Source organism: Carettochelys insculpta, chromosome 14 (assembly GCF_033958435.1).
Source record: "Carettochelys insculpta isolate YL-2023 chromosome 14, ASM3395843v1, whole genome shotgun sequence".
NCBI lineage: Eukaryota > Metazoa > Chordata > Testudines > Carettochelyidae > Carettochelys > Carettochelys insculpta.
Window position 1 is genome coordinate 24,330,817 of NC_134150.1, and position 23,579 is coordinate 24,354,395.

Sequence of the window (23,579 nt, forward strand, 5' to 3'; positions counted from 1 at the left end):
GAATTGAAAGGGTCCTGGCATTACCGTTTTAAATATGCTACTTTTAGTTTTAGTTAACAGTTGGAAGGGGTAGATGGGTTTTGTTTTGTGAAAAAATTTGAGATACTGTAGCTCTTAAAAGTTTCTGGGTTTGATTCAGTCTTGGGTTACTCTGTGCTCAGGTCGTGCAACTGGAATTGTAGAAATTGAATCTAGAGGGACATTTTAGTGGAGTAAGTGACGTGCAACTTTTTTGTGCCTGTGGTTTGTGGGGGGAGGAGAGTGGGCCAGTGCAGCTCTAACATTTATATTCATGGTAACGTAACAAGGGAGGGGCAGTATTTGAGGGCTCATGCTCTGCCAATCTTATATTAAAACTCCCACTCCATGGCTGAACCCCCCGCAATGCAAGCCTGTTTAGCAAACACTGCCTTCCTCTGGGATTGAATTCCTCTGCTGGTTTTCCAGAGCCAGTGCTTGCTGTTTGTGCCTTACCTCAAAATGTGGATGGATTAACTCCTCCATCTCTAATGGTTATCACAAATGCAAGGGGAAATTGGTAGGTATGTTATGCTGTGCATTGAAATCTTCCTTGTGAATATTTGGTAGCAAGGAAAGCATTCTGTGACACAATTTATCTGGTCAGCAGACCGTGTCAGTTTACATTCCATTTGATTAGCAGTAAGAATCCACTTGGGATTTGATTCCGTATTCTATACAGAGGGCATTATTAAGATGCAGTTCTGTTCGAGAGAAGCTCTCTGAGCCCAGATCTCTCATGGCAGGACTTGTGTAAAGCAACCAGTGCGTTGAATTTTTTTTTTTTTTAAAATGGGAATAGGAGCCGGTACCCAGCTGGCTTCCTGCCCTCCCCTCCAACTAATTCTATGGCTGGGGCTGCTGAGGTGCCGGTACTAAGTACCAGCAAGTACTGGCACACAAAACGCATCGGCGTAACGTGTTTGTATGCAGTTTTTTTAAAAAGGAATAAAAACATAAAAGATTAAGTATTGTACTAAATATTGATTTTTTTTTAAAATACAGCATTTCTGAATGTAATGTGGTATTACCTAGGGCTTACTGTTCTCTGTGATGTACTGTTCTGTTTGGCAAATCTTAAAGGCAGGAAATGTAGCTTTTTTTCTCACTCTCATTTAGAATTTGCTTAAAGATTGAGGGGGAAAAAGCAGTTGAGCATTAGTTTTGAAACAGTTTCTGATAGAAACCATTTGTGTAGTACTTAAAACATAAGTTATTGTCAGTGAACATTTTATCTTTGTGTGGACTGTGTGATTTGGTCTAAATTTATTGACATCTCGATCCTTTCCAAATCATGATGTTTTAATTACATGTCTGAACAAGTCGTATGTGCTCTGGTGCTCCATTTTCTTTTCACATTTGTATCACACTCACTCTTTCTGCTTCCATTCTCTGCCTTTAATTCTTGAGGGGCACCCTTTTAGGTTATCATTCCAACAGAGCAAGCATCGTGAACTTAGTTTTAAACAGAACTAGTGCTTTCAAGTGATTAAAAACATTAAAAGTCCCACTCTGATTCATCTCTTCTCATATGGCTGCCATTCCACATCACCAAACTGCTTTTGTTGCCCTTTCTTGAATTTTTTTTCCAGCGCTAAGGTATATTTTTGGGGATGAGGTGACCACATCCGCATGCGGTCTTCAGGATGTGGGCCTACACTAGATTTATGGAGTGGCCTGGTCTCTGCCCCTCTCTTAATGATTCCGAACATTCTGTTTGCTTTTTTTGACTGCCACTGATGACTGGTTCTGATTGGTAGTGATCCAATGCAGTTTGGACTGATGCACGTTCCTTTACATCGTCTGAGTAAGATGCTACCCATCATAAGGGTGATTTTCTTTTTTGGTGATTCTGATTCTGTAGTTTCCACGTTGCAAGATTTCTCTTTTAAAACTTCTGAAAGCATGCTCCGCACCTCGTCTCTGTCAGATTTTGGATGCATCTGATGAAGCGGGTCTTTGCCCATGAAAGGTTATGCTACAAAATATCTGTTGGTCTATAAGGTGCCACAGGACTTTTTGTTGCTTTTGAAGATACAGACTAACTCAGCTACCTCTCTGATATTTGTCAGATTTTGGAAGGCACTTCAGATTCTGAAACCTTGGATTGAGTACTGCAGCTATTTTTAGAAATCTCACATAGGTGCCTTCTTTGAGTTTGTCAAAACTGGAGTGAATGTAAAAAAAAACAATATGCTGCATCATCATCTGTGACTGCTAAAACATGAAATATATGTCAGAATATAATAAAACAGCGTAGAAGATACACAATTCTCCCGTAAGTTGTTCCCATATAATTAACACATTTTTAAAGTGCGTCATAAGCATGGAAGCACGTCCTCTGGAATGGTGGCTAAAACATGGAGGGACAACAAATGTTTAGTGTACCTGACACACAAATGCCATGTAAGGCTGGCTAAAAAATTACCAGGTGAACATCTCTTCTTACTTTCAGGGGACATTGTAAATAAAAAGTGGGCAGCATTATCTCCCATAAATGCAAGCTAACGTGCTTCCTTTAGTGATTGGTTGAATAAGAAGTAGAACTGAGTGTACTTGGGGACTTTGTTTTGTTTCTGTGTGCAGTTATGTATTAAAAAAAAATCCACATTTGTAACTGACTTTTCAAGATGAACAGCTTGCACACCAGTAGTTGTATGAACTGGTGAACTGAAAAATATTCGTTGGTCTATAAGGTGCCACAGGACTGAACTGAAAAATAGTTTTTTTTATCATTTTTACTGTGCAAATATTATTTTTATGACAAATGTAGTATAAGCATTTCGCACTTTGTATTCCGTGTTGTAAATGAAATCAGTGCATTAGAAAATGTAGAAAAATATCCAAAATAGTTAATCGTTTTCAAATGGTGCTTTTAGTTTAACGGCATGATTAAAACTGTTTTTAATCATGATTAATTTTTTTGAGTTAATTTCATGAGTTAACTGTGATTGACAGCCCTAAATTGAATTCAGACTGAAAAAATCTTAAAAACTTTTGATGTGACTGAGATGACTTTTTTTGTTTTGTTTTGTTTTGTATATAACATTTAAGGCAGGGTGGGGAATGGTTCTTGGCTGGGGCAGGGAGCCACTGATACACAGAAAAATCTATCGGCTACAAGTGAGAAGTAAAAAAGAAAAAATAATCACTAAAAATCCCCCCAGCACTAACTCTCACAGATGTGACCCCCAATTGAGACACATTTTAACAAGAAAAAAGCAGTCAAGTAGCACTTTAAAGACTTTTTTGTTTTGACAGTACATAGACTAGCACAGCTCCCTCTTTGTTACTATTTTCAAAAGAAGGCACTCCCTTCGAGCTTCAGCCCCAGGGGCTGGGAAGGTGCTGAGGTTCAGGGCTTAACCTCAGGGCCAGGTTAACTATTTTGAGGTCTGGGATTTGTAGAGTTTGTGGGATGCCCCTGAGGCTCTGGAGTGGGCACAAAAATGAGGGGTTCATTGTGCAGGAGGGAGGTGCTGGGGGGCAACCTGGGTGTACGGTGCAGGGTCTGGACAGGAGTCTGGGTGCAGGATGGGGCTGGGGATTGGGGTGTTATCTGGCACAGCTCCTGGGGGCCCAGTTATCTCAGCACGGTCTGCGTGTGGCAGGGAGGTATTCCCTGCAGTCACTGCCTCCCATCTTTCCCATTGGCTGGGAATTGTGGCCAATTGGAGTGACAAGGGGCAGTGCCTCCATGGACCACTTAACTGCAGCATGCAGAGCCTCTTCCTCTCACCTGCCAGTCAGAGCCCATAGGTCGGGTATCACCTGTGGCTTGCCTTGATTGGAACTGTGAATTTCACAGATCTCCCACCTCCCTGTGGCAGAGAGTCAGTGCTGGTGCTCCAGGTATAGCACCTCCCTTCGTGGCTGGAGTGGCAGTGCTGGCTCAACCCATTGCAGGGAGGAGAACGCCGAGGCTTGCAGGCTGGATCAAGGTAAACCATGGGCCATAGGTTCCCCACTCTGATTTAAGGCTTCATTAATGTAAAAAAATACTGAGATTTTAAAAATATGTATTTATTCATTTATTTTAGCTAAAACATTCTGCCTGAAATGTGAAAGAACAGCAGCTTGGAAGGCAGATCTTGAACAGCTCACCAGGTATATAAATAGCTCCCTACTATTGCACAGCAGAGCAAATGCATAGTGGATAGGGAAGAAAGAGGAGGCGGCAACTGACTAGGAAGGAGTTTTTTTTTTTTCTGTTGACATACAAATATCATGGTAATGAGCACTGATAGAAAATAGAATACCTCAAAAGTACATGCCAGTTAAATGATATTTGGGTAAATACAGTAGTATTTTTTTCAGTTTGCCTTAATGTGTCAGTAATTCTCTGCCTTTAAACTAATTAAATATTTCTGTGTCAATAGGAAAGAACAGAAGAGAAATTTGATATTAAAATGTTGCCCACTCAAATTAGGAATTGCAGTAAGAAGAGCAAAGCCCAGAGTGTTCTTGCCCTGTTGGAAAAGGGAAGCTGTTATATTACTGAAAAAAGCGGAACTGTTAGAAGAATCTGTTACTCAGGGTCAGTCTAGGACAGGAGTCTGTAACCTGCAGTTCTGGAGCCTCATGAAGCTCTTGAAGGATTTCTTTGCGGCTCCTGACACTATAACTGCAAAGTTTAAAAAAAAAAAAAAGTTCTGATTATTTTCAATAAACAGTGAATGTCTAACAGCCCAAAAATGAATAACTTTTATCTAAATAACAAATGATATGTGATCTTGAAATGTTGGATAACTCCCTGTAGAGTCCTCCAGAAAGAGAAGGTTTGGGAGTGAAAGTCAGTAAGACAGTTGTACAAACACACAAAGTGTGAGGAAATAGAATATGTAAAAAATCTGTGAATGTCCTGCAGTAAACATGTATTGCATTACAAATCATGGTATGTGCACTGTTCTTAAAATAGGGGTTACAAAAAGTACAGTTTGACATTATTTATTAAGGTTCGTCTCATATTCGCATGTGTTGCGGCTCTTGAGTTATTGAGTTTCTTATCGAATTGGCAGAAATGGCTCTTCTTGCTATTTTGGTTTTGAACAATGTCGCCAGCTGCAAAATCCAGTTTAGGTATGCAATTGGCATACCTAAAATTTCATAACAGGTGTTGACATTTCCGGTAAGTATAGATGTAACCTAAGGATGATAGGGAATGTTTGAATTATTGTTGGTAGAAGCCTTAGGACCCTAGTTATAAGCAGTGGTTTTGGCTACTTGCTGCTTTATTGTTCTTTTCTCAGTGTCTGCAGTGCCTTTTCAAAAAGGACATCATCTTTATAAAGTTTTAGTTGCAGCAGTTAGAAGATCTGATCTTTACAGGCTCACCTTGTGTGGTTTTAGTTCTGTCCCTAATGCATTTATAAAGTGATGATTGAGGAGCAGGAACACATTTAAAATTCTAAGTACAGTCTGTAGCAGTGTGTGTAATGGGAGAATTTGAGAGATATGGTTGGAAAGTCATGTGGATCTTGTTTTCATTACAGTTCCATCCACTTCTCAGTAATCCATCTATAAACTGCCTCATTGGGGAGGCACGTTGGAACCACTTTCTTTTTAGACATGTGAGCAGCCAATGTTTTCTTGTTATAAAATCCATTGTGGAATTTTTGTGTTCTAAAATGTGTAATTAAAGGCTGTTAATAAAAGCTAGATGTTTGTTGTATTTGCTGTTCACAGGCTGGTAGTAAAGTTTTTATATTTCATGCCTCAGGTAAGCTAATGGTTTTTATATTCATGTGGCTTACAAAATGTAGTGCTTAGTGCATATTAAACAGGAGAGTCTGAATTTAAAAGTAACTTTTTTTTTGGTGGTGGTAGATTTTGGCAATAACCTATCAGCTGTGATTTGCAGCTGGGGTCAACAACCTTTCTGAGGCAGAGTGCTGAAATTTGACCTGTTGACCTCTGTGTACGGTCTGAGTGCAGGTGATACCTTTTAAAGTCACTAATAGTCCTACCTACAGTTTCATTAATAAATAAATAAATGAAGATACAGAGCTTTACCGTTTAGGTCCATAGTGTCCAATATGCTCCCTGTTCGCTACATGTGGGGAACAGGACAGCAGATTGTGGCGAATGCGTCTCAGGAGAGCTGCATGTGTCGGGTGTGTGGCGCCCCTCCAGGTGCTCCACACACTGCCCCACCACATCATGGGACACGAGCATGGTGGCTGTGGCTCCTCCTGTCCTGGCGGTTTGTGTGGTGCAGTTTCGGGGCGGGGGGGTGGGAATGGTGGCTCAGGTGGCCGGGGTGGGGATAGCTTGTGCCACACAGTGCTCAGGGGGCTTGGGTGGCATGGTAGCTCGAGGTGGGGGTTGTGCCACATGGCAGTTCAGGGGGTTTAGGGAACAGTTCATGCCATGCAGTGGCTTGGGGTGGCTCACACCCTGGGGCTCCAGTGAGTAAAATGGGGGTGGGGTGACCTGGCTTGAGGGGAGGAGCTGTAGCAATCCGGCAAATTAGTTTGGGACACCACTGGTTTAGGTAGTGGTTGGCAGCATTAGCTGGTCTTTTGTTAATCCATGGGCAACATGGCTTTGAGCAAGCTCCAGGCTGCCTAGGGCAGGAGGAGCAGGGCTGAGCTCTCGTCTTGCAGGCCGATAAAAAATAGGCTCATGTGCCACTCTTGTCACCCTTGGTTTACAGCATATTCATAGTATATCTCAGCACACTGAAAACAGAACAGTGATAAAGGAATGTTCATGTGCACAAAGGTCTGGAGTGACTTGGTCAGACACGCAGGAAGTGCAAGACAGAATCTGGAATAGAGCTCAGGACTCTTGATTCCTGCTGCAGAAATTAACCACCAAATTAGCCTTCTTCCTCCCTCACTTTACAAAACAAACTAAGTAAACAAACCTGACCCTGAGTTAAGGTATGTCTGCCCTCCGAAATTAGGTCGAATTTGTTGAGGTCAATTTGGTAGCATCCAACTTTGTAAAGTTGAGGGTGCATGTCCACACTGGCACATGAAGTTGACAGAGAGTGTCCCCATTATGGTTGCCAGCTTTGACATTGTCAGCAGTGTACTGTGGATACCTATGAGCACCTCATGCATTGTGCTGAGGCATGTGCAGAGCCTACGCGGCCACTTGTGTGATGAAGACTCTGAGGAGGACAGACATACATGCGTGTGAAACACTGGAGAGGAGGAAAGGGGGAGGTGCTGGCTGCACTCAATGCTTTGTATACAGTGGAGCACCAGTTCTGGTGCTGTGAAATAAGCTAAGGCAGGTGGGACTACAGTGTTCTGCGGGTATGGGACGATCAGCAGCGGCTACAAAACTTTTACACACGTAAGGTCACTTTGTGAATTGCTGTCTCTTGCCCTGAAGCTTTGGGATGTAGGTAAGCAAGTGCATTTTGCTATCACTAGTGGGTCAATGTCTGCCTTCTGTGCTCAGAAGTGTCCCTGGGAGTGGGATGCAAGGCTGCCCTTGACTTCCTCCTCCCCCAGATTCTGGGGTGCTGATGGGGGGGCGGGAGGTTAGAGAACATGGTGAGGAGGGCATGTGGTTCATCATGGGCTCTGTGCTCCTGTATCAGAAACTGCAGGACATCTATTTGCTGCCTCTTCAGCTGCAACATCTCCTCCTGGGTCTCCAATTCCTGCTCTCTGAGCACTCTCCTTTCTTTCCCATCGGCCTCTCCTCCAGCATGGTTCCCCTCCACACGCTGAAGTGTGCCCTGTCCATGCAGGAGACTTCCATCCCTCCTAAGAATACATCTTCCCATGTTAATTTTCTCCTGTGGATCTGTACCATTCTGACAGTTGGAGGCAGGGTGTGGGGGCAGCCAGTGGCCAAAGAGCTTGCTGTTAAGCACACAGCAATACAACATAAATGAAGGTCAGACACTGAGATACATTTAATTAGATAAGTTTAATAACACACAAAAGAATTTCATTAAAGAACATCCATGGAACACAATAGGGATGTATTCTGCACAAGGACAAATTTTGGCTTTTAAGCATCCTCTGTGTAGCAAGTACTACACAAAGATCTTAAAGCTCTTAAGGCACCTGCTTGACTTGGTTTACCTCCAGTAATGGTAAGGCAGAGATTGGGGGATGCTTTCACAACTGTGGTTGCAAAAGCAGTTTCTGCAGTTGTGCACGCTGCAAGGGGTGGGTGGCAGGGGCTAGGGTATGTGGTCTTTCAAGGTTCTGGGGCAGGTTAACATTAAAAAAATTGTTTTTGAGGGATGGTTATAGGTCCTGCTATGAGTGGAGGGAGCTGGACTCAATGACCTCTCAAGGTCCCTTCCAGTTCTATGAGATACTGTTCTTTTTTTCTAGGGGAGGGATAGCCCAGTGGTTAGAGTATTGGCCTGGTAAACCCAAGGTTGTGAGTTCAATCCTTGAGAGGCCATTTAGGAATCTGGGGTAAACAGAGTTTTTAAAAAAAACAAAACAAAAAACAAACAAACCAGGGATGGTGATAGGACTTGGGGTGAGTGCAGGGACTGGACTCAATGACCTCTGAAGGTCCCTTCCAGTTCTCTGAGATAGGTATATCTCCATATTTTTAACTCTATTTTAAGTTAAAAATCTGGAGAATTGTAATTTGGTTAAGAGAATAAACAGTTTTTTAGGAATTTACTGTTGAAAAGTAAGATTCCAGATATTTTATGTTGAACATGGATCTCATCCAGTTGCTGAGTGGCATACTCAGTCTCTGGGAAGCTGGAAAGTAGCTAACAAAGCTTTCTCCATTATTGTGTCCTCTTGGCAGATCCATGGAGGATTATTGATCGTGCCTTTTTGGCAGATTCATGCAGGCTATTGATCCTGTTTTTGTGAAGTGCTTCCCTGCATTTAAAGCAGAAAACCAGGTGTTTCAATAAAGATCAGGGTAGAAGAAATACAGCAACAAAAGAATACCATTGTTGACTCTGAAATTATCTGTAACCATTAGAAATTGATGAAGGTTCATGTAGCTGATGTGTGTTTTTGATTAGCTTAAACCTTTAACAGAAGGCATTTTTTTTCTTGGTTGACAGCTGCCTGCAGTGGAAAACTGGAACAGCACACAGAGAGGCGTGGAGTCATCTACAGTCCTTCCTGGCCATTAAACTATCCTCCAGCAATAAACTGCAGCTGGTACATACAAGGAGATCGTGGCGATATGATAACAATTAGGTATGATTTGTAGTGTTCTGTTGAGAAAACAGATTGCTTTGCTGAAATGGAGAATAAGGGCTTGTGTAGTATGCTCATATGAAGTTATGTCTGCTCTGGTCACCTAGTCTGCTGCTGGGTCCTGTTTTTGTCCTTTGTCTCCCCCGACTCCAGTCACAGAGCCCCCTTACCTCCTTCCTGAACCTTGGCCCCTGCTGGGTTGACGCTAACATGGCCACCTTGGTCTGCCAGCCGTGGAAATTGCTCCAGCCCTGGCTATCCTGTCAGACATAGCCCAGGCCCTGTAGGTGCCGTCTCCGACCTTGGCCACAGCCAAGGCCATATGGCGCCAGCTCAGTCCTGACTGGGCTGCTGGCTTGGCCCTTGAAGCTGCAGTCCAGCTTTGGCACAGGCTGGGCTGCTGGCTCTGGCCCCAGCCCCACGGAGACTGGCTGTAGGTCGGGCTGGGCTACCAGCTCCGGCCCCATGGAGACTGGCTGTAGCATGGGCCGGGCTGCTGGCTCTGGCCCCAGCCCTGCAGAGATCAGTGCACTCCCAACCAGGCTGTCAGCACAGCTCCCAGCTCCTCAGGCACTGGGTGCAGCCCTGGCCCCATGGAGGCTGTCTGTGCCTCTGGCCAGGGACACAAGCCCCGCTAGGTTCCCCTTCCCAAGGCAGCCAGGCTCTCCATACTAAATTGCCACCCTGGTGTCTGTGCTTCAGTAACATCTCTGGTTCTTTTGGATGCTGAATGAGAGAGTCCCAGTTTGGGGAGTTTCAACCTGTACACGAGTGCTTCACAATTTTGTTATGTACTTATCCTTACAGGATTGAAAGGCAGGGAAATACTGTGATTCTCCTTTGGACAGTGGGGAGCTGAGGCACAGGGAGAGTAGTTAGTCAAGTCCTAATATTCATTCGACTTTAAACTCGGCTGCTAGCCTAATCCAAGTCTTATGTCCCCATTGCCATTCAAATGAAGCTAAAGGGGCAAAATGCTTGTTTAGCTGACGTGATCAAACTCGGCTCCCCAGCTCTCATTTGCGTACAGAAAGACACATTAGTGCACAAATTATTAGGCAGTCATTGATATGAATGAAGGCACCATCTCCAGTTTTGTAGGTCCATGTTCTAGAGCCCCATTTGAAAATTAGGCTCAAAGAGGTTTAAGATTTTCATAACAAACCAGAGAAACTGCGAAGAGTGACATTTCTGTAATAATGTCACTAAGTCATACTATATAGTAACAGAGAGTTCAACATATCATCACTGGTCCATTCAATTTACATTAGGTAAAGCAAATATTTCCTGGTATTTAACACCTCTGAAAATAAGCAATTAGCATAAAAGAGTTAACATTTAATGACATAAATTCAGTCCTTTTTAGGAATTGCTCTTAATAAAAGAAGTATATACACACAAACATACATACAACTATGAAAAGGATACTTTGAATTGCAATGTTCACATACTGTGAGAGAACTTTGTTTTCTGTGCTAATCACAGTATCCTCTTTAGACTAGGAACTTTTTTTTGGGGGGGTTTTGGTTTTGAAAAAAGCCATTTTTTTGTTTTTAATGCTGTTGCAATCGACACCATCTGCTGAGTCGGAAGCTCAGCTGCTTAAAAGGACTGCAAACCTCTTCAACTGCAGATTCTCTACAGTTAAAAAGGAATCTACCACAGATGGAATAATAGGAGGGCTCCTTCTTCCACTGTTTGAAATAGGAACTAATTATAATATAACCAAATGCATATCTGCCAATATTTGAGATCCACAAATAGGTATGTCGTTTCAACGTCCATTACAATATTCTGGACTGGAAGAGTGAGCTAAATAGACTGTTGGAAATTAGGGGAAAATGCACTAATGAAATATAGAACTTTTCTTTTTGGTGTACAGAGAGCAGAAGAGTCTAAGGAAGATTTATATGGAAGTGTTCATTAAAAATATTTGGCCAAATTATTCAGCCCATTCATAACTCCGTTGCAGTTCATATAGGCATTATTTAATGAAAATTGTTGTTGGTATTTAGGGATGCTACCACAACGCTTATAGCCTGATTTGGAATCTACATAGCCAGTAACAAAGAATTTGAAGTAACTGGGGGAAAGATGACTGTGGAAATGGGGGTAATATGTTTTCATAAGCTATCTTCTTTCAGAGCTATAGGGTGCTGAGTTGTTATTTTTATGTGAAAAGTCTAACAGTGTTTGGTTTTTGTCATAGATAATCAGATGGGATTTAAACATGCAGTGCTAATGTCTGCCCTACGATTCACATGCACAGGTTGCATTGAGGACAATGGGAGCCTTGTGTGTATATGTTCAAGAGATCAGTTTGGGCCGTCGGTGACAGATGGGTTAAGATGTTTTGTTTAAATAGCTGCTTTTTCTGACTTATTATGAGTCACTTTATTGTCACTTCACATCCTGTGCACATCTTTTCATTTGAAAATCTCTGAGTACTTCACAGCTGTTAATGCATGCAGCACCATTAGAGGACTTACATTATAGAATCATAGAACCCGAGAACTGAAGGGACCATTATACATAGGAGGAGACTGAGAAGTGGGGAGGGTAAGTGACTTGCTCAGAGTCCCATAGCATGGCCATAGCAATGAATCCAGGTGCTTGGCCTTTGTTGCTGTAACCACTGGATGTGCCCTTCCACCCCCATTGTTGTAGAAAAGTATGGAAGGGGCAAACTGACACTAATTTTCTTGATTTGATATTTGGATTTTAGAAGGAAAAAAGTCCTGTGTGCTGTATTTAACCAGTTGTATTTCCTCTGATACTCAGTTTTTTCACTGCCAGCAAGATAGCAGCATTACACAACATCATAGTTGAGGTATGCCAGGAACCACTAAGGGATGAAATTACAATTGTAAATAGTTATGGTAAACAAAATGATTGCGGTCTGGGCCAGTTTCTTCTACAATCATTCAACTGCTTCCAATAAAACAATGTCCTGTTCTACATGTGGATAAAATACATTGTATCCCAAGGGCATCCCCTTTGAAAATTTTGTTTTAATACAGTATTTTCCTTTCATATGTTTGTATTGATTTTCCTAAGCTGCTTACCTTTTCATCATTTTTCTTTTCCCTTTTGTAGTTCATTTTCGAGACTCAGCAGAGACAGATTCAACAGTCAGAAATTATATTTGCTTTTATGCATAGTCCTTTTTACCAATCACTTCTTAAGGAGGCTTCCTGAATGAGAACATGTCAAAATCTAGGAACAAGCAGGTAGCTACTGGGCATGGGATTTCCATTGTGTCATTGCAGATTTAGGAAGCCAGTTCATTAGTAGTCATGATATGTAAACAGCCTATTTTCCCAGCACGGCTCTTCTGTTACCAAACACCTACAATTTTATAAAAGTTTTTCTTAATACAAAAGGTCTCCAAATGGATGTTAGGAAAAAGAGACTTGGGTAACTATTAACTACTACTCCCAGAATCTAGTAATCAGAGATGGAAAAAGTACGCAAAAAGTTACTTGAGTTAAAGTGCAGCTGCTTTCACTTCTGGATAACTGAGTACACTCATCCCTCGTTTAATGAGTACTTTACTTTTGAGTACTCACTAAAACGAAGAACGCATATACCTACCTTTTTACGTATGAGTGAACGCCCCCCCCCCCCGTTTATATGAGCAGGGTCCGGGCTGGGGGCTAGGGAGACCTGCAGATGGAGCCTTCTCCCTCCCTTCCTTCAGACATTCAGCTGTCTGACAGCCCTTTGGCTGGTGGGAGAGAGGGAGAAGTCTCTTAGCCAGGTTCTCTACCCTGATCTCGTGGGAGTATGAAACTGACCAGCCACAAGCTGATCAGGTTCCCGGACCTGAAAGCCATGGGGAGACTGGAACCAGCTTGCCCCTGTTTCTGAGCTCCTGCCACTCTGGGAGTCAGGAAACTGACAGGGCCTGTTGGTTCCTGGCTCCACTCCCCTTGCAGGAAAATTCGAGTTATGTAAGGGTCGCAGGAACAACCTCTGGGTAACTCCAGGGTTTACTGTATTGGACCTCCTGCTAACCCTGCGGACCTCACCCTTGGCCAGGTTTTAACTGCCCCCCACAGTCCCAAACTGCCTCCAGCCTTAAACCCACCCAGTAGCCCCAAACCTCCTCCAGCCTTAGAGCCCCCCAGCAACCCAAAACTGCCCCAAGGCTTACACCCCCCCCAGCAGCACCAAACTGTCCCCAGCTTTATACCCCCCCAGGGAGCCCCAAACTGTCCTCCGCATTAGACTCTCCCTGCAGCCCCAAACTTCCCCCAGTCTTAGACCCCCTCCTGCATCTCTCAACAGTCCCAGCCTTAGACACTCCTCCTCCTCTTCCTGCAGCCTCTTCACTGGGGCTGCTAGGCTGGGTGGCTCTCTGAGTCCTCCTGCCCCCAGCAATCAACTCCAGTGTTAAGGTTTCAGCACCTAGGCATAAGGTAGTTGCTATCTCTAGTGATAGAGATACCTGCCATCTCCAGCAGTTATTGGTAGATATCTGCCTGAGGCAGCAGTATTAAGAAACTGCAAATGGCTTCTTTAATAGCCATGTACAGGTGGAAACTGCCCACCTGGCGACCGTTAACAAATCTAATGGGACCCATGTTTGGGTCGTGACCCATAGGTTAGAAATCCCTTCTCTACATACACACACTACATTCTATTTCTGGTGCCAAACTATTCAAATAAATCAGAGAAGTACCTGAACTCAACTGGTTTATGTCAAATTACAAGCCCTTGGAACGAATTGGAGACTTTTGTATGTATTTTAGTGGGAATTTAGTGTCGCTGTTATGAGTTTTCACTTACGAGCAGAAATTTGGAAACCAGTTGTGCTTGTATAGCAAGGGATGAATGTACAATCAAGATGTGATGTACTTATGTACATAGTTGTGTGCGCTTGTGCTTTTACTCAAGTAGCTTTCAAGGAGGACACCAGTGATTTGTACTTAAGTACACTAACCACTGAGCCCCACCTCACCACCCAAGCAGCTGTACTTTTACTTGAATACCCTTTTGGGTACTTTTTCCACCTCTATTATTAATGGGTGATAGGAGATAGATCAGGGGGCTGCAACCCAAATAGTGAGAAGAGAAGAGCTATTTTTCTTTTAATTCTGTTACAAAATCAGTACTTCAAGAGCCGCAGTGCACATGAATGTGACAGTCCTTAATAAACAATGGCAAACCGTACTTTTTGTCACCTCTATTTTAAGAGCAGCACTCACACAGTAATTTGTACCAGTTGGCAAGTTGTTATCCCCATCTCCAGGCTTCACCCGCCTCAGCCCCAAACCCACTCCCCATCCCCAGGTTTAACCCCTTGAGCCACAAACCACCTCCCCAACCCCACGATTTACATGCCTTAGCCAAGGAGCTATGTATGTGCTGCTGCTTCCTGTTGCTGCTGCCTCCTCAGTGCAACTGTGCAGCTCTGGCAGGGACAGGCTCAGTCACCCCTCCCCTCAGCTCTCCTGTAGGTTGACTGTCCCTAATGGAGTGTATGGGCAGCTCCCTGCCCTGCTGGCTTTCTCTTCCAGGGCTCTCTGCCCTGCTGGCTTCCCCCCTGCTGTAGCTGACTGCTCACTGGTTCTGGAGGCTGCTTAAGCAAACAACTAAATTCCATTTTAACTGCAGGCATTGTTTAAGTGGCGTCAGCCTCCACAGCTGTAAGAGGAGCCAGCGGTGGCAGTGTTTGGAGCTTCAAGTGGCTCCTTAAAGAGCTGCAGGTTGCTGACCCCTGAAATAGCTCATTTGACTACTTGTTCTGTTTATTCTTTCTGAAGCCCCTGGCATTGGACCACTGTCACAAGACAGGATACTGAGCTAGACAGGCTTTTTGTCTAACTCAGTACTGCTGTTCTTATGTCCAAATATGAGGACCTCATGCAAAATATTTTCTTTTGCTCTCTTTCATGATTGTGCATTGCCGACTACCTTGTAAGATCAACTATTGAACTTTCCCATGCAGTACATGCTCTGGAATAGATTTTACAAGTTGAAGATCAGAATCAAAGTCTTTTTGTTCAGTAGTTATTGTTATCTGATTGTTTTTAATTAATCATGACATGGTAAGACTATTTTAATTAAGTGCATTTAATTCTACTGAGGCTACAGGAGTGAGAGAGAAGTCTCTTCCACATTTAAAATTCAGGATGGAATAGTGATGGCTGATCCCTCCTGCCTTCTTAACTACTCTCCTTCGCCATTTTGGCATATCTCTTTTATCTGGTTTTGCCTCAGTGACACAAGTCGTCTGTCTTGTGAAAATTCAGCAAAGGTCTCTTGAAATTCCTATTCATTCCCTCACCGTCCGGGGAAACTTGTAAAACTAGGTCTTGTAAAATTAGGTCTTACCCTGGCAAACCCTTACTAGTGTGAGTAACCTTTGAAAAATAATGGGAATGCTTACTGTTGTCTTTGTGAAGCACGTAAGTGTTGTTTTTATTTTTACGAGGGTGGGGAGAGAAGTTCCAGGAGTTGTTTAAGTCCTGATTTTCCAAAGGTACTGAAAACCCTCATTTCCATTGCCTTGAGTTGGAATTGCAGGTGCTAGTCTCAGCCTTGAAAAGTAGGCTCCTGGTGTCTTTCTGGAAGATACAGAGCAGGTCATTTGTTGAGCTGGGAATAGACAAGACTTCTGGAGTCCTGGGTCCTTTCTCTAACCAGTTAAAGGGAATTTTTAATGAGCCAATTAAGTCATCTTCTCTGTTCACAATCTACCCTTGCTGAGAGAGTTTGGCAAACAAGAGTGACTTCTCTTGCTTAATTGGCTGTTCTGTTTTATATTGTCAGTGCTTTGTTAATCCAGCTATAATATTTATTCTGGATTTTTGATGGATTTTCAGGGCCAAGTTAGGTACTTAACATTTTCTTTCTTCTGTACATCTTCTATCACAATGTTTGCACCCTTTGTCATGTAATTATATGGAGTGTCCTTGGGCGATGCTGAGACCCCCAAACCTGGGCAAATTGCTTAAAACCAGGCCACTTAGAACCCCAGACTGGGGTTTCCTTCTCTATAAGGCAAGCCAAACCAATCACAAAGACCATCTCTGCTGCCTTCCTGGCCAGCAAGGGGTTACAGAAGCAAATCCCTCAGGCTTTCCAGCTTCCTTTGTGCCTTAATCAGTATCCCTCCTTACACAGATAAGAGACTATGAAAAACAATCTCACCAAATCCACACAGGTCTTTCTAGTCCCCAAAAGGACCAGCCATATTCCCAGGTCAATATATATTTAGATCTTACCAAAAACAACATGCTGTGCCAATCCTTTAGAATCCGAAATCTAAAGGTTTATTAATAAAAGAAAGGAAGAATAGGGTGAGAGTAATAATTGTTAAAGTCAGTGCCAGCAAGTACCAGCACAAAAAAAGCACTGGTTAACGTGGTCAAATTACATACATCAATCATAAAATCCTCGATGCAGGCATGCATCAGATGGAATAGACTGCTAACCCAATAGTCTCTGGAAATACAGCCTTTGTTAGGATGGGCCAGCAGTCCCTTCATGCTCAGTTCAGCACTGAGATGTTCCTGCAAACTGCAGCCTGGTGATGGGAGATTGCACACTGGAGACAAAATGGTGACTGCCAGGGTTCCTTTTACAGCCTTGCCTATATGGAGGGAAATCCTTGCCTGGGATCATGTTCACAATGGAGAATCACATGATCAGGACATTTGTCCAAGTCCTTTTGTGGGGCATTCTGCCATTGGCAACAAGCCAGACCACATGTCTACAGCTCAATTCCTGAGATATGGATTGGAGTCTGATGAGGCCCTTTCTCTGTTAAGTCTATCTTCAGCTGGCTAGGAGATTGCCATGCCTCCTGTTGTGAATTCACAGCACTTTAGCATTTCTAATAAAAGTACAGAGCCAATACTTACAACTTTACCTACAAAAATGATACAGGCATATAAGCATCATAAATAGATTCAGTGAATTACCAGCTTTCATTAGACCCCTCATTGGCACAAGATTTGGTGCAAACTTAGGGCCATGGTTACAATAATGGTTCTTCCATTCCTTTGAAAATCCAATAACGTCACAAGTCCCTTGTTCATTTTTGTGCTGACACTGTCCTTGTCTTTCTAAGTTTTAAAAGTTTGGGAGTTTAATATTTTTATTTTCCAGTTTTTTGTGCCTAAATCACTTCCAAAAAGAGGAAGAAAATTCTTTATACATACTATTGTATAACTAAATTTTGGCTGTACACTGCCTCATTAAGTCCAGGCAGTAAAAGAACTCAGTGGGGCTTTTTTTTTTTTTTTTTTAAAAAACTTACAGCAGTGAAAGTGGCTATTGACGTTAAGCTGGTTATATGCAATTATTAGCAGTGACATTGATATTAGAAAGGTATTAGAAAAATGTCATTATTGTCCATTTCTGCTTTCTGGAGCAGATTTACAGACAGTATACATTGTATGTTCAGTTCTATAATTTACATTAATCTGCCCAGATCTCTGCTGTGTATTAGGGTGGTCTTTTCATAAATACTATATCAGTAAAGAAACAGTATGTGCTTTACCCATTTCTTGCAGAATTCTAGGAAAGCAGAGTAACTGTTGTCTTTCCATCAAATCACATTAGAAGTTTTTGTTCCTCAAAAATAGAATGCCCTCCATATCTCGTGGAATATTTTTAAGTAGTAGAACCTTGTGGTTTATATAGAACTGATTTTAGAAGTTCAGCAATATAAACAGATAGTTCAGGCAGTAAATTAACGTAAGTTAATATTTTTCATCAAAGAGTGTTTGTTTTGCCTAAAAGATTCAAATTAATTTAGTTATATTTCACATTGTCGTGCACATCACCTATTGCCTCTCTTGATTTCGTTGGGGATATATCACTATTAATGAGGACAGCTGAAATAATACATGTCTCATAGAACTGGAAGGGCCCTTGAGAATGCATCAAGTCCAGTCCTCTGCACTCACGGCAGAACCCATCATCATCCCTGCCAGGTTTTTTCTTTTTAATCTAAGCTGCCCCAGAACCTTGAAAGCCCCCCTCAAGCACTGAACTGACAACCCTGGGTTTACAAGGTGCGTGCTCTAGCCAGTAATTTTGAAAGGATACTTTCTATTACAAAGCAAGTTAGCTTTTCACCTTTTCATTAATTAACGAGAAAAAATAATAAGTGACTTGTTGGTTCAAGTGAAGGCTGCAAACTCCCTCAGGATCTGTAAACTTGTTGGCTTCCTTTATGTCCGTTTCCTAAGAATGTAGGAAGTGAGTCTGTGTTGTCTGTGTACAGTGGTGTTGTGAACTTCTCCCTCCTCTTCTATTGGGTATCATTACCCATTGAGCAGCCAGGCTAACCTTGGTGATACAAAAATTTTCACTGTAGTCTGGGAGAATTCCAACTGAATAAAACTCTAGAATAGGAGATGTCCACAGCTTGTGTTTCTTAGGTGGCAGCATTAAAAAAAAATGGACTATGGCAGCTTTGCAAGATCAAATTACCGATGGCGAAAGATGGGAAGTAGTGGAGGTCTGGCAAATTATGTGACATACTTAGATAAAATTAATCAGTGAACCATTTAAATGCTAAATTAATGTAGCAGAAACTTTCCATGCAAATCTTGCCGTTGTAATCAGTGTTCTAAGTAGTAAACCAACTAAGATCTGTAGACAATATTCAATATCAGTTGCAAAGTGCAATTCTGTACTTTGTTCATGCACATTAACTTTGTTGATCTGAAATAAATCTGTAGTTAAATTAGGTGAACCAAAACATATTTCTAAACATCAACTTGCAGACAGTTTAACTTGTCGGGAAGCTTAAGGAAAAATCTATTTTTGGAGTGCAAACTCTCCCCATTATCAGCAGTATCCCTTTAAGGAATGACACATTTTAGAGTTTTCTGTAGATAGAGACTATACAAGGCACAAAATCACTTTCCTTTTACCCCTTTTTGTTGCCCACAAGGGTAGGAGTTGCACCTTGTTACTATATCTGTTGTTTACATGATTGAATAATAAACTAAAACACAACTTTACATGCTGGTGAACTCTGTTTATTCCATAATGTTTTCCAAACTGTAACTTGCTATAAGCTGGTATTTGGGATTTGAAGGTTTGTCGACAAATTGCATCTGCCCTTTTCATGTGCTGAAATGACTGTTTCCAAGAGACATGCATCTTCATGGCCTCTTTGAAAGACGAGTTACTCACAAATACAATTCTGCCACTGCCCCAGTATACTTCTGTCATTTAAAGGGAAAGAGGGTCTTATGGCAGAGGATGGGACATCATGGAATTAAAAAGCCTAGGTTCTATCCTGTGACTGCCTCTGACTGACTTTGTGGCATTGGGGAAGGTCACTTAACCTCTTTGCATCTCATGCTGTCTCTTGGGAAATGAGGATAAAGATACTTCCCTAGCTCACGGAATTGTCATAATTAACTGAGAGACTTGCTATTAGTAATGCACCTAGAGATCCTCATGTGGAAACTGTCTTACAAGTACACAGTGCTGTTAATTACAGACCTGTGATGTAATGTAACACTCTATTACCTGCAGAATGTAGAATGATGGCAAGAAGAGGGTAAGCTGGCAGTGTAATGTACCTCTAATTCAAACTCTTTTTATTTTTCTTTGGGGATACCCAGTGTGGTTGAAATGTCTTTATTTTAAATTACTAGAATTAAAAATGTGCAGGACTCAAAGACAATTTTTTGGGACCAAGATTTATTATGCACGTTACTGGAGAGTTATAATTGTAGAAATCAGAGATGAGAAAAGACTTAAGTGATCTGGTTCATCTTTCTCAGCTTATGCAGGATTGTTCCCTTCAGTATAATTTTATAGTGAAGTTTTTTTATCAAGTTATGACTGAGCATCTACTTCAATTGATGGACTGCTTCACAGTCTTAACAAATGTCATTGGTTGCGAATTTTTATTGTTGTTTGTCCATATTGATCTCTTCGCTAGTTTCATCCCAATACTTGGCTTATGTCATTCGAAACTATTTCTTTCTTGTTTTTATATGTTTGCATGTCCATCTTTCATCATTAGAAGGAAGGCTCTGGAAGGACATACAGGACAGAGATATATTGTAATTTATCTTGTGCCAATATTCTGCCTTCTCACCCTGCCATTGAAAATCTCTGGCACTAACTAATTTACTAAATCCGTTGGTTACAAGGATTTAATAGTATCACTGGTATTGGAGAATGATGTATTTTAAGAGTGTATCTGGCAAACTAGAGTACCAGCGAGCATCACAGGACGGGATTTGGAAAAAAAAAAAAAAGAGTTAAGCTATTTTTTCTGTGGATTTTTTTCCTGTCAGCTAGATAGTTTTATGAGCACTACACATAGTGTTACTAGACTTCTCTCAGTTTTCATTTAATTTTTGTGCTTTTAAACCACTCTTCTTCCATCCTCCTCATGCTCTGTCCGCTCGTTAATCATATATCTGTGTCGTAGACCTTGTTTGGATATTGTATATGCATAAAACTAGGATGATGACTGCAGTTGGAGTTTCCTGGCTAGAATGAATTCTTTAGTCTGCATGGCAACTGCACTTTTCCCCTTGCCACAGAGAAAATGTCTTGGCTTACTTATACTTTTCTGATACTGTGGAATATATTTCTGATATTAATTCCAGAAGGTCATATTCCATCATGGAATATTGCATATTCTAAGTTCTCATGGAACTTCCTCTGAGATCTAAGAAAGTTTCCGTGTAGAACATGGCCCACATTTTGGTAAGGCTTTCTCCATTTCTAAAAATTCTCAGTCCACATGTTGTGTTAGGGTATTATGCTAACCTGAGGTTATCAGTATGTAACGGAAATAAAACCTAGTTTTGGCATCTTGGGTGTACAGCTATGCAACAAGCCCACACAAAGGTTTCACCTCCCTGAGCTACAAGCTATAGAGTGTGAAGTAGTCTTGCAACTTGGGGCCCCCTCTATCCTCTTTACAGTTGTGTGGAATAGTATTTGGGGTTGAGCTGGAGGAAGGACTATTCAATCTGAGTGTTTGAATACAGAAGCTCAAAATGGATTTGGGAGGCAAACTTTTGGGACACACAAGAGAAACATCAACATTTCAGCCTTTGGGCTGGAAATAATGGAGTGGAAGAATTGTCCTGCATTTCCTTTGCCTGTGCAGAGGCTGAAGAGTTGATTGTTTTCCCTCTTCGCAACAGGGGAACTTTGGAGTTCTTTGCAGTTTCCTTCTGTTCTTTGTCCAGGAAGGATTTTATTTATTCATAGGTTTTAAGACCACAAGGGATCATTATGATCACCTAATCTGACTTGCATAGCACAGGCTGTAACTTGTGGCTGAATAGAGTATTTGTTTTAGAAAGGCTTCCAGTCTTGATTTAAAAACTTCAAGCGACGGAAAATCCATCATTTTGTGCTGTCAAGGGGGTTCCTTTGTCATGGTGTTCATTTAGTTTGATTTGTCAGTAAGCTTGTGTATTATTGTGGTTTTCGGTATATGGGTGTAAGCCTCTTGCATGGGTACTTTTTCTAAACAGACAATAATGACAGCTGTGATGGTGTGCACATTCACTGCTCTTTGAGTGTCTAACTTATTGCTATCACATATGTGAGGTGTGAAAGGCTGTGTCCTTACTTCCAGACTTTATCCTCTGTCTTTCATTTGTGTTCTTTTGCTCCTGGCAGTTTTAAGAACTTTGACTTGGAGGACTCTCAGAAATGTGCCGTAGACTGGCTGATGATTGGTCCCTCTTCCAAGAGGGAGGAGTATAGAGTGTGTGGATCCTCCATACCACCCTCCTTCATCTCTGCACGGGATCACGTCTGGATATTTTTCCACTCAGATGCACTGAGTTCAGGACAGGCTCAGGGATTTCGCCTTTCTTACATCAGAGGTAAACTCTGTACCATTTTAATGAATTTTGTTGGGCTGTGCAGAAGTACTTTACCACCCCTATCACAAATCCTGTGACAAAAGTAGTTTCTTTTGACCAAACTCTTCATGTTAACGCCAATATGTCAGTAGAAGCTTGTGTACTTTCACCATTTGGCTTTTTTAGAGAATTCTTCTGGCAAAGAGCTGGAGCCCCAAATTCAACGTCTGCACCTTTGGATAAAATACTATCACTAACGCATGGCATGAGATGTTTCTGAAAGTTTTAATACTTATTTTTCTCTCCACCACAGGCAAAACAGGCCAGACTATTTGCCAGTCTGATGAATTCCGTTGTGTAAACGGCAAGTGCATTCCCAACGCCTGGAAGTGTAATTCCATGGATGAGTGTGGGGATAACTCGGATGAGAGAAACTGCACCGTCCCTCCTACAGAGCCTCACACTAGCATCTGTCCCTCAGGAACATTTCAGTGTAGTGTAGCCCATTCCACTAAGTGCTTGATAAACGAGTTGAGATGTAATTCTGTTAAAGACTGTAGTGATGGATCTGATGAAGACAACTGCCCTGATCTTTCGTGTGGCAAAAGACTGGGTAATTTTTATGGGTCTTTCGCTTCCCCAGACTTATTCCGGGCAGACCATAGCCGAGCAGACCTTCGCTGCACTTGGTATGTGGACACACAAGATAATCGGCATGTCCTCTTGCAGCTTGATTTGCAGCTAGGGTACAATGACTATATAAAGGTGTATGATGGAGTTGGTGAGAGAGACGATAAATTAATGCAGACTCTTTCCTATCACAACAACAGGCATTCAGTGAGCGTGGAGTCCTCCAAGGGTCAGCTCACCATTTCGTATCATGCCAGGTCAAAGAGTACTGGCCATGGATTCAACGCAACCTATCAGGTGAAAGGCTACTGCCTCCCCTGGGAACACCCTTGTGGCAATGATGAGGAGTGTTTCACAGATAAGCAGCATTGTGATGGTTGGTGGCACTGCCCAAATGGCAAAGATGAAGAGAACTGTCCCGCTTGCCAGAAAAATGAATACCCATGTGAAGGAAACAGCGGACTGTGTTATTCAATACTTGACCGATGTAATAACCAAAAGAATTGCCCTGATGGCTCAGATGAAAAGAACTGCTATACATGCCAGCCGGGCAACTTTCACTGTGGCACAAATCTGTGTATCTTTGAGACTTGGCGCTGTGACGGCCAAGAAGACTGCCAGGATGGAAGTGATGAACATAATTGCCTGGTTATAGTGCCCAGAAAAGTTATCACAGCCGCTCTGATTGGGAGCCTAGTATGTGGCTTGCTGTTGGTGATAGCACTGGGTTGTGCGTTTAAACTTTACTCGCTAAGAACCAGGGAGTACAGGTGAAAAATCTTTTATGATCATAATGTTCTAACTTTAGTAGGTGAGCTTTTCTTTCAATCATGTTAAAGAAAAAACAATAAAATACAGTCAGCTCTTTCATATCTGGCAGCCCTGGGATTGGGAGATTTCTGGGTATTAGATATTCTAGATAATAGAGAGGTATAGCTAGCAATGCATAACATTAAAGAAAAAC

At 42.1% G+C, this 23,579-nt stretch overlaps 1 protein-coding gene across 3 annotated transcripts in view; it reads left to right on the top strand.

Moving 5' to 3' along the window:
- LRP3 (LDL receptor related protein 3) overlaps window positions 1-23,579 on the top strand; it is a 38,574-nt gene that overhangs the window by 8,907 nt on the left and 6,088 nt on the right. For 2 of the 3 annotated variants that reach the window (XM_075009058.1, XM_075009059.1), the window contains 3 exons: window positions 9,029-9,167; window positions 21,798-22,006; window positions 22,299-23,385. In XM_075009058.1, coding sequence (XP_074865159.1) covers window positions 9,029-9,167; window positions 21,798-22,006; window positions 22,299-23,385 — 1,435 coding nt within the window. The remainder of the gene's footprint in view (window positions 1-9,028; window positions 9,168-21,797; window positions 22,007-22,298; window positions 23,386-23,579) is intronic. The other variant, XM_075009060.1, reaches the window with a different exon arrangement.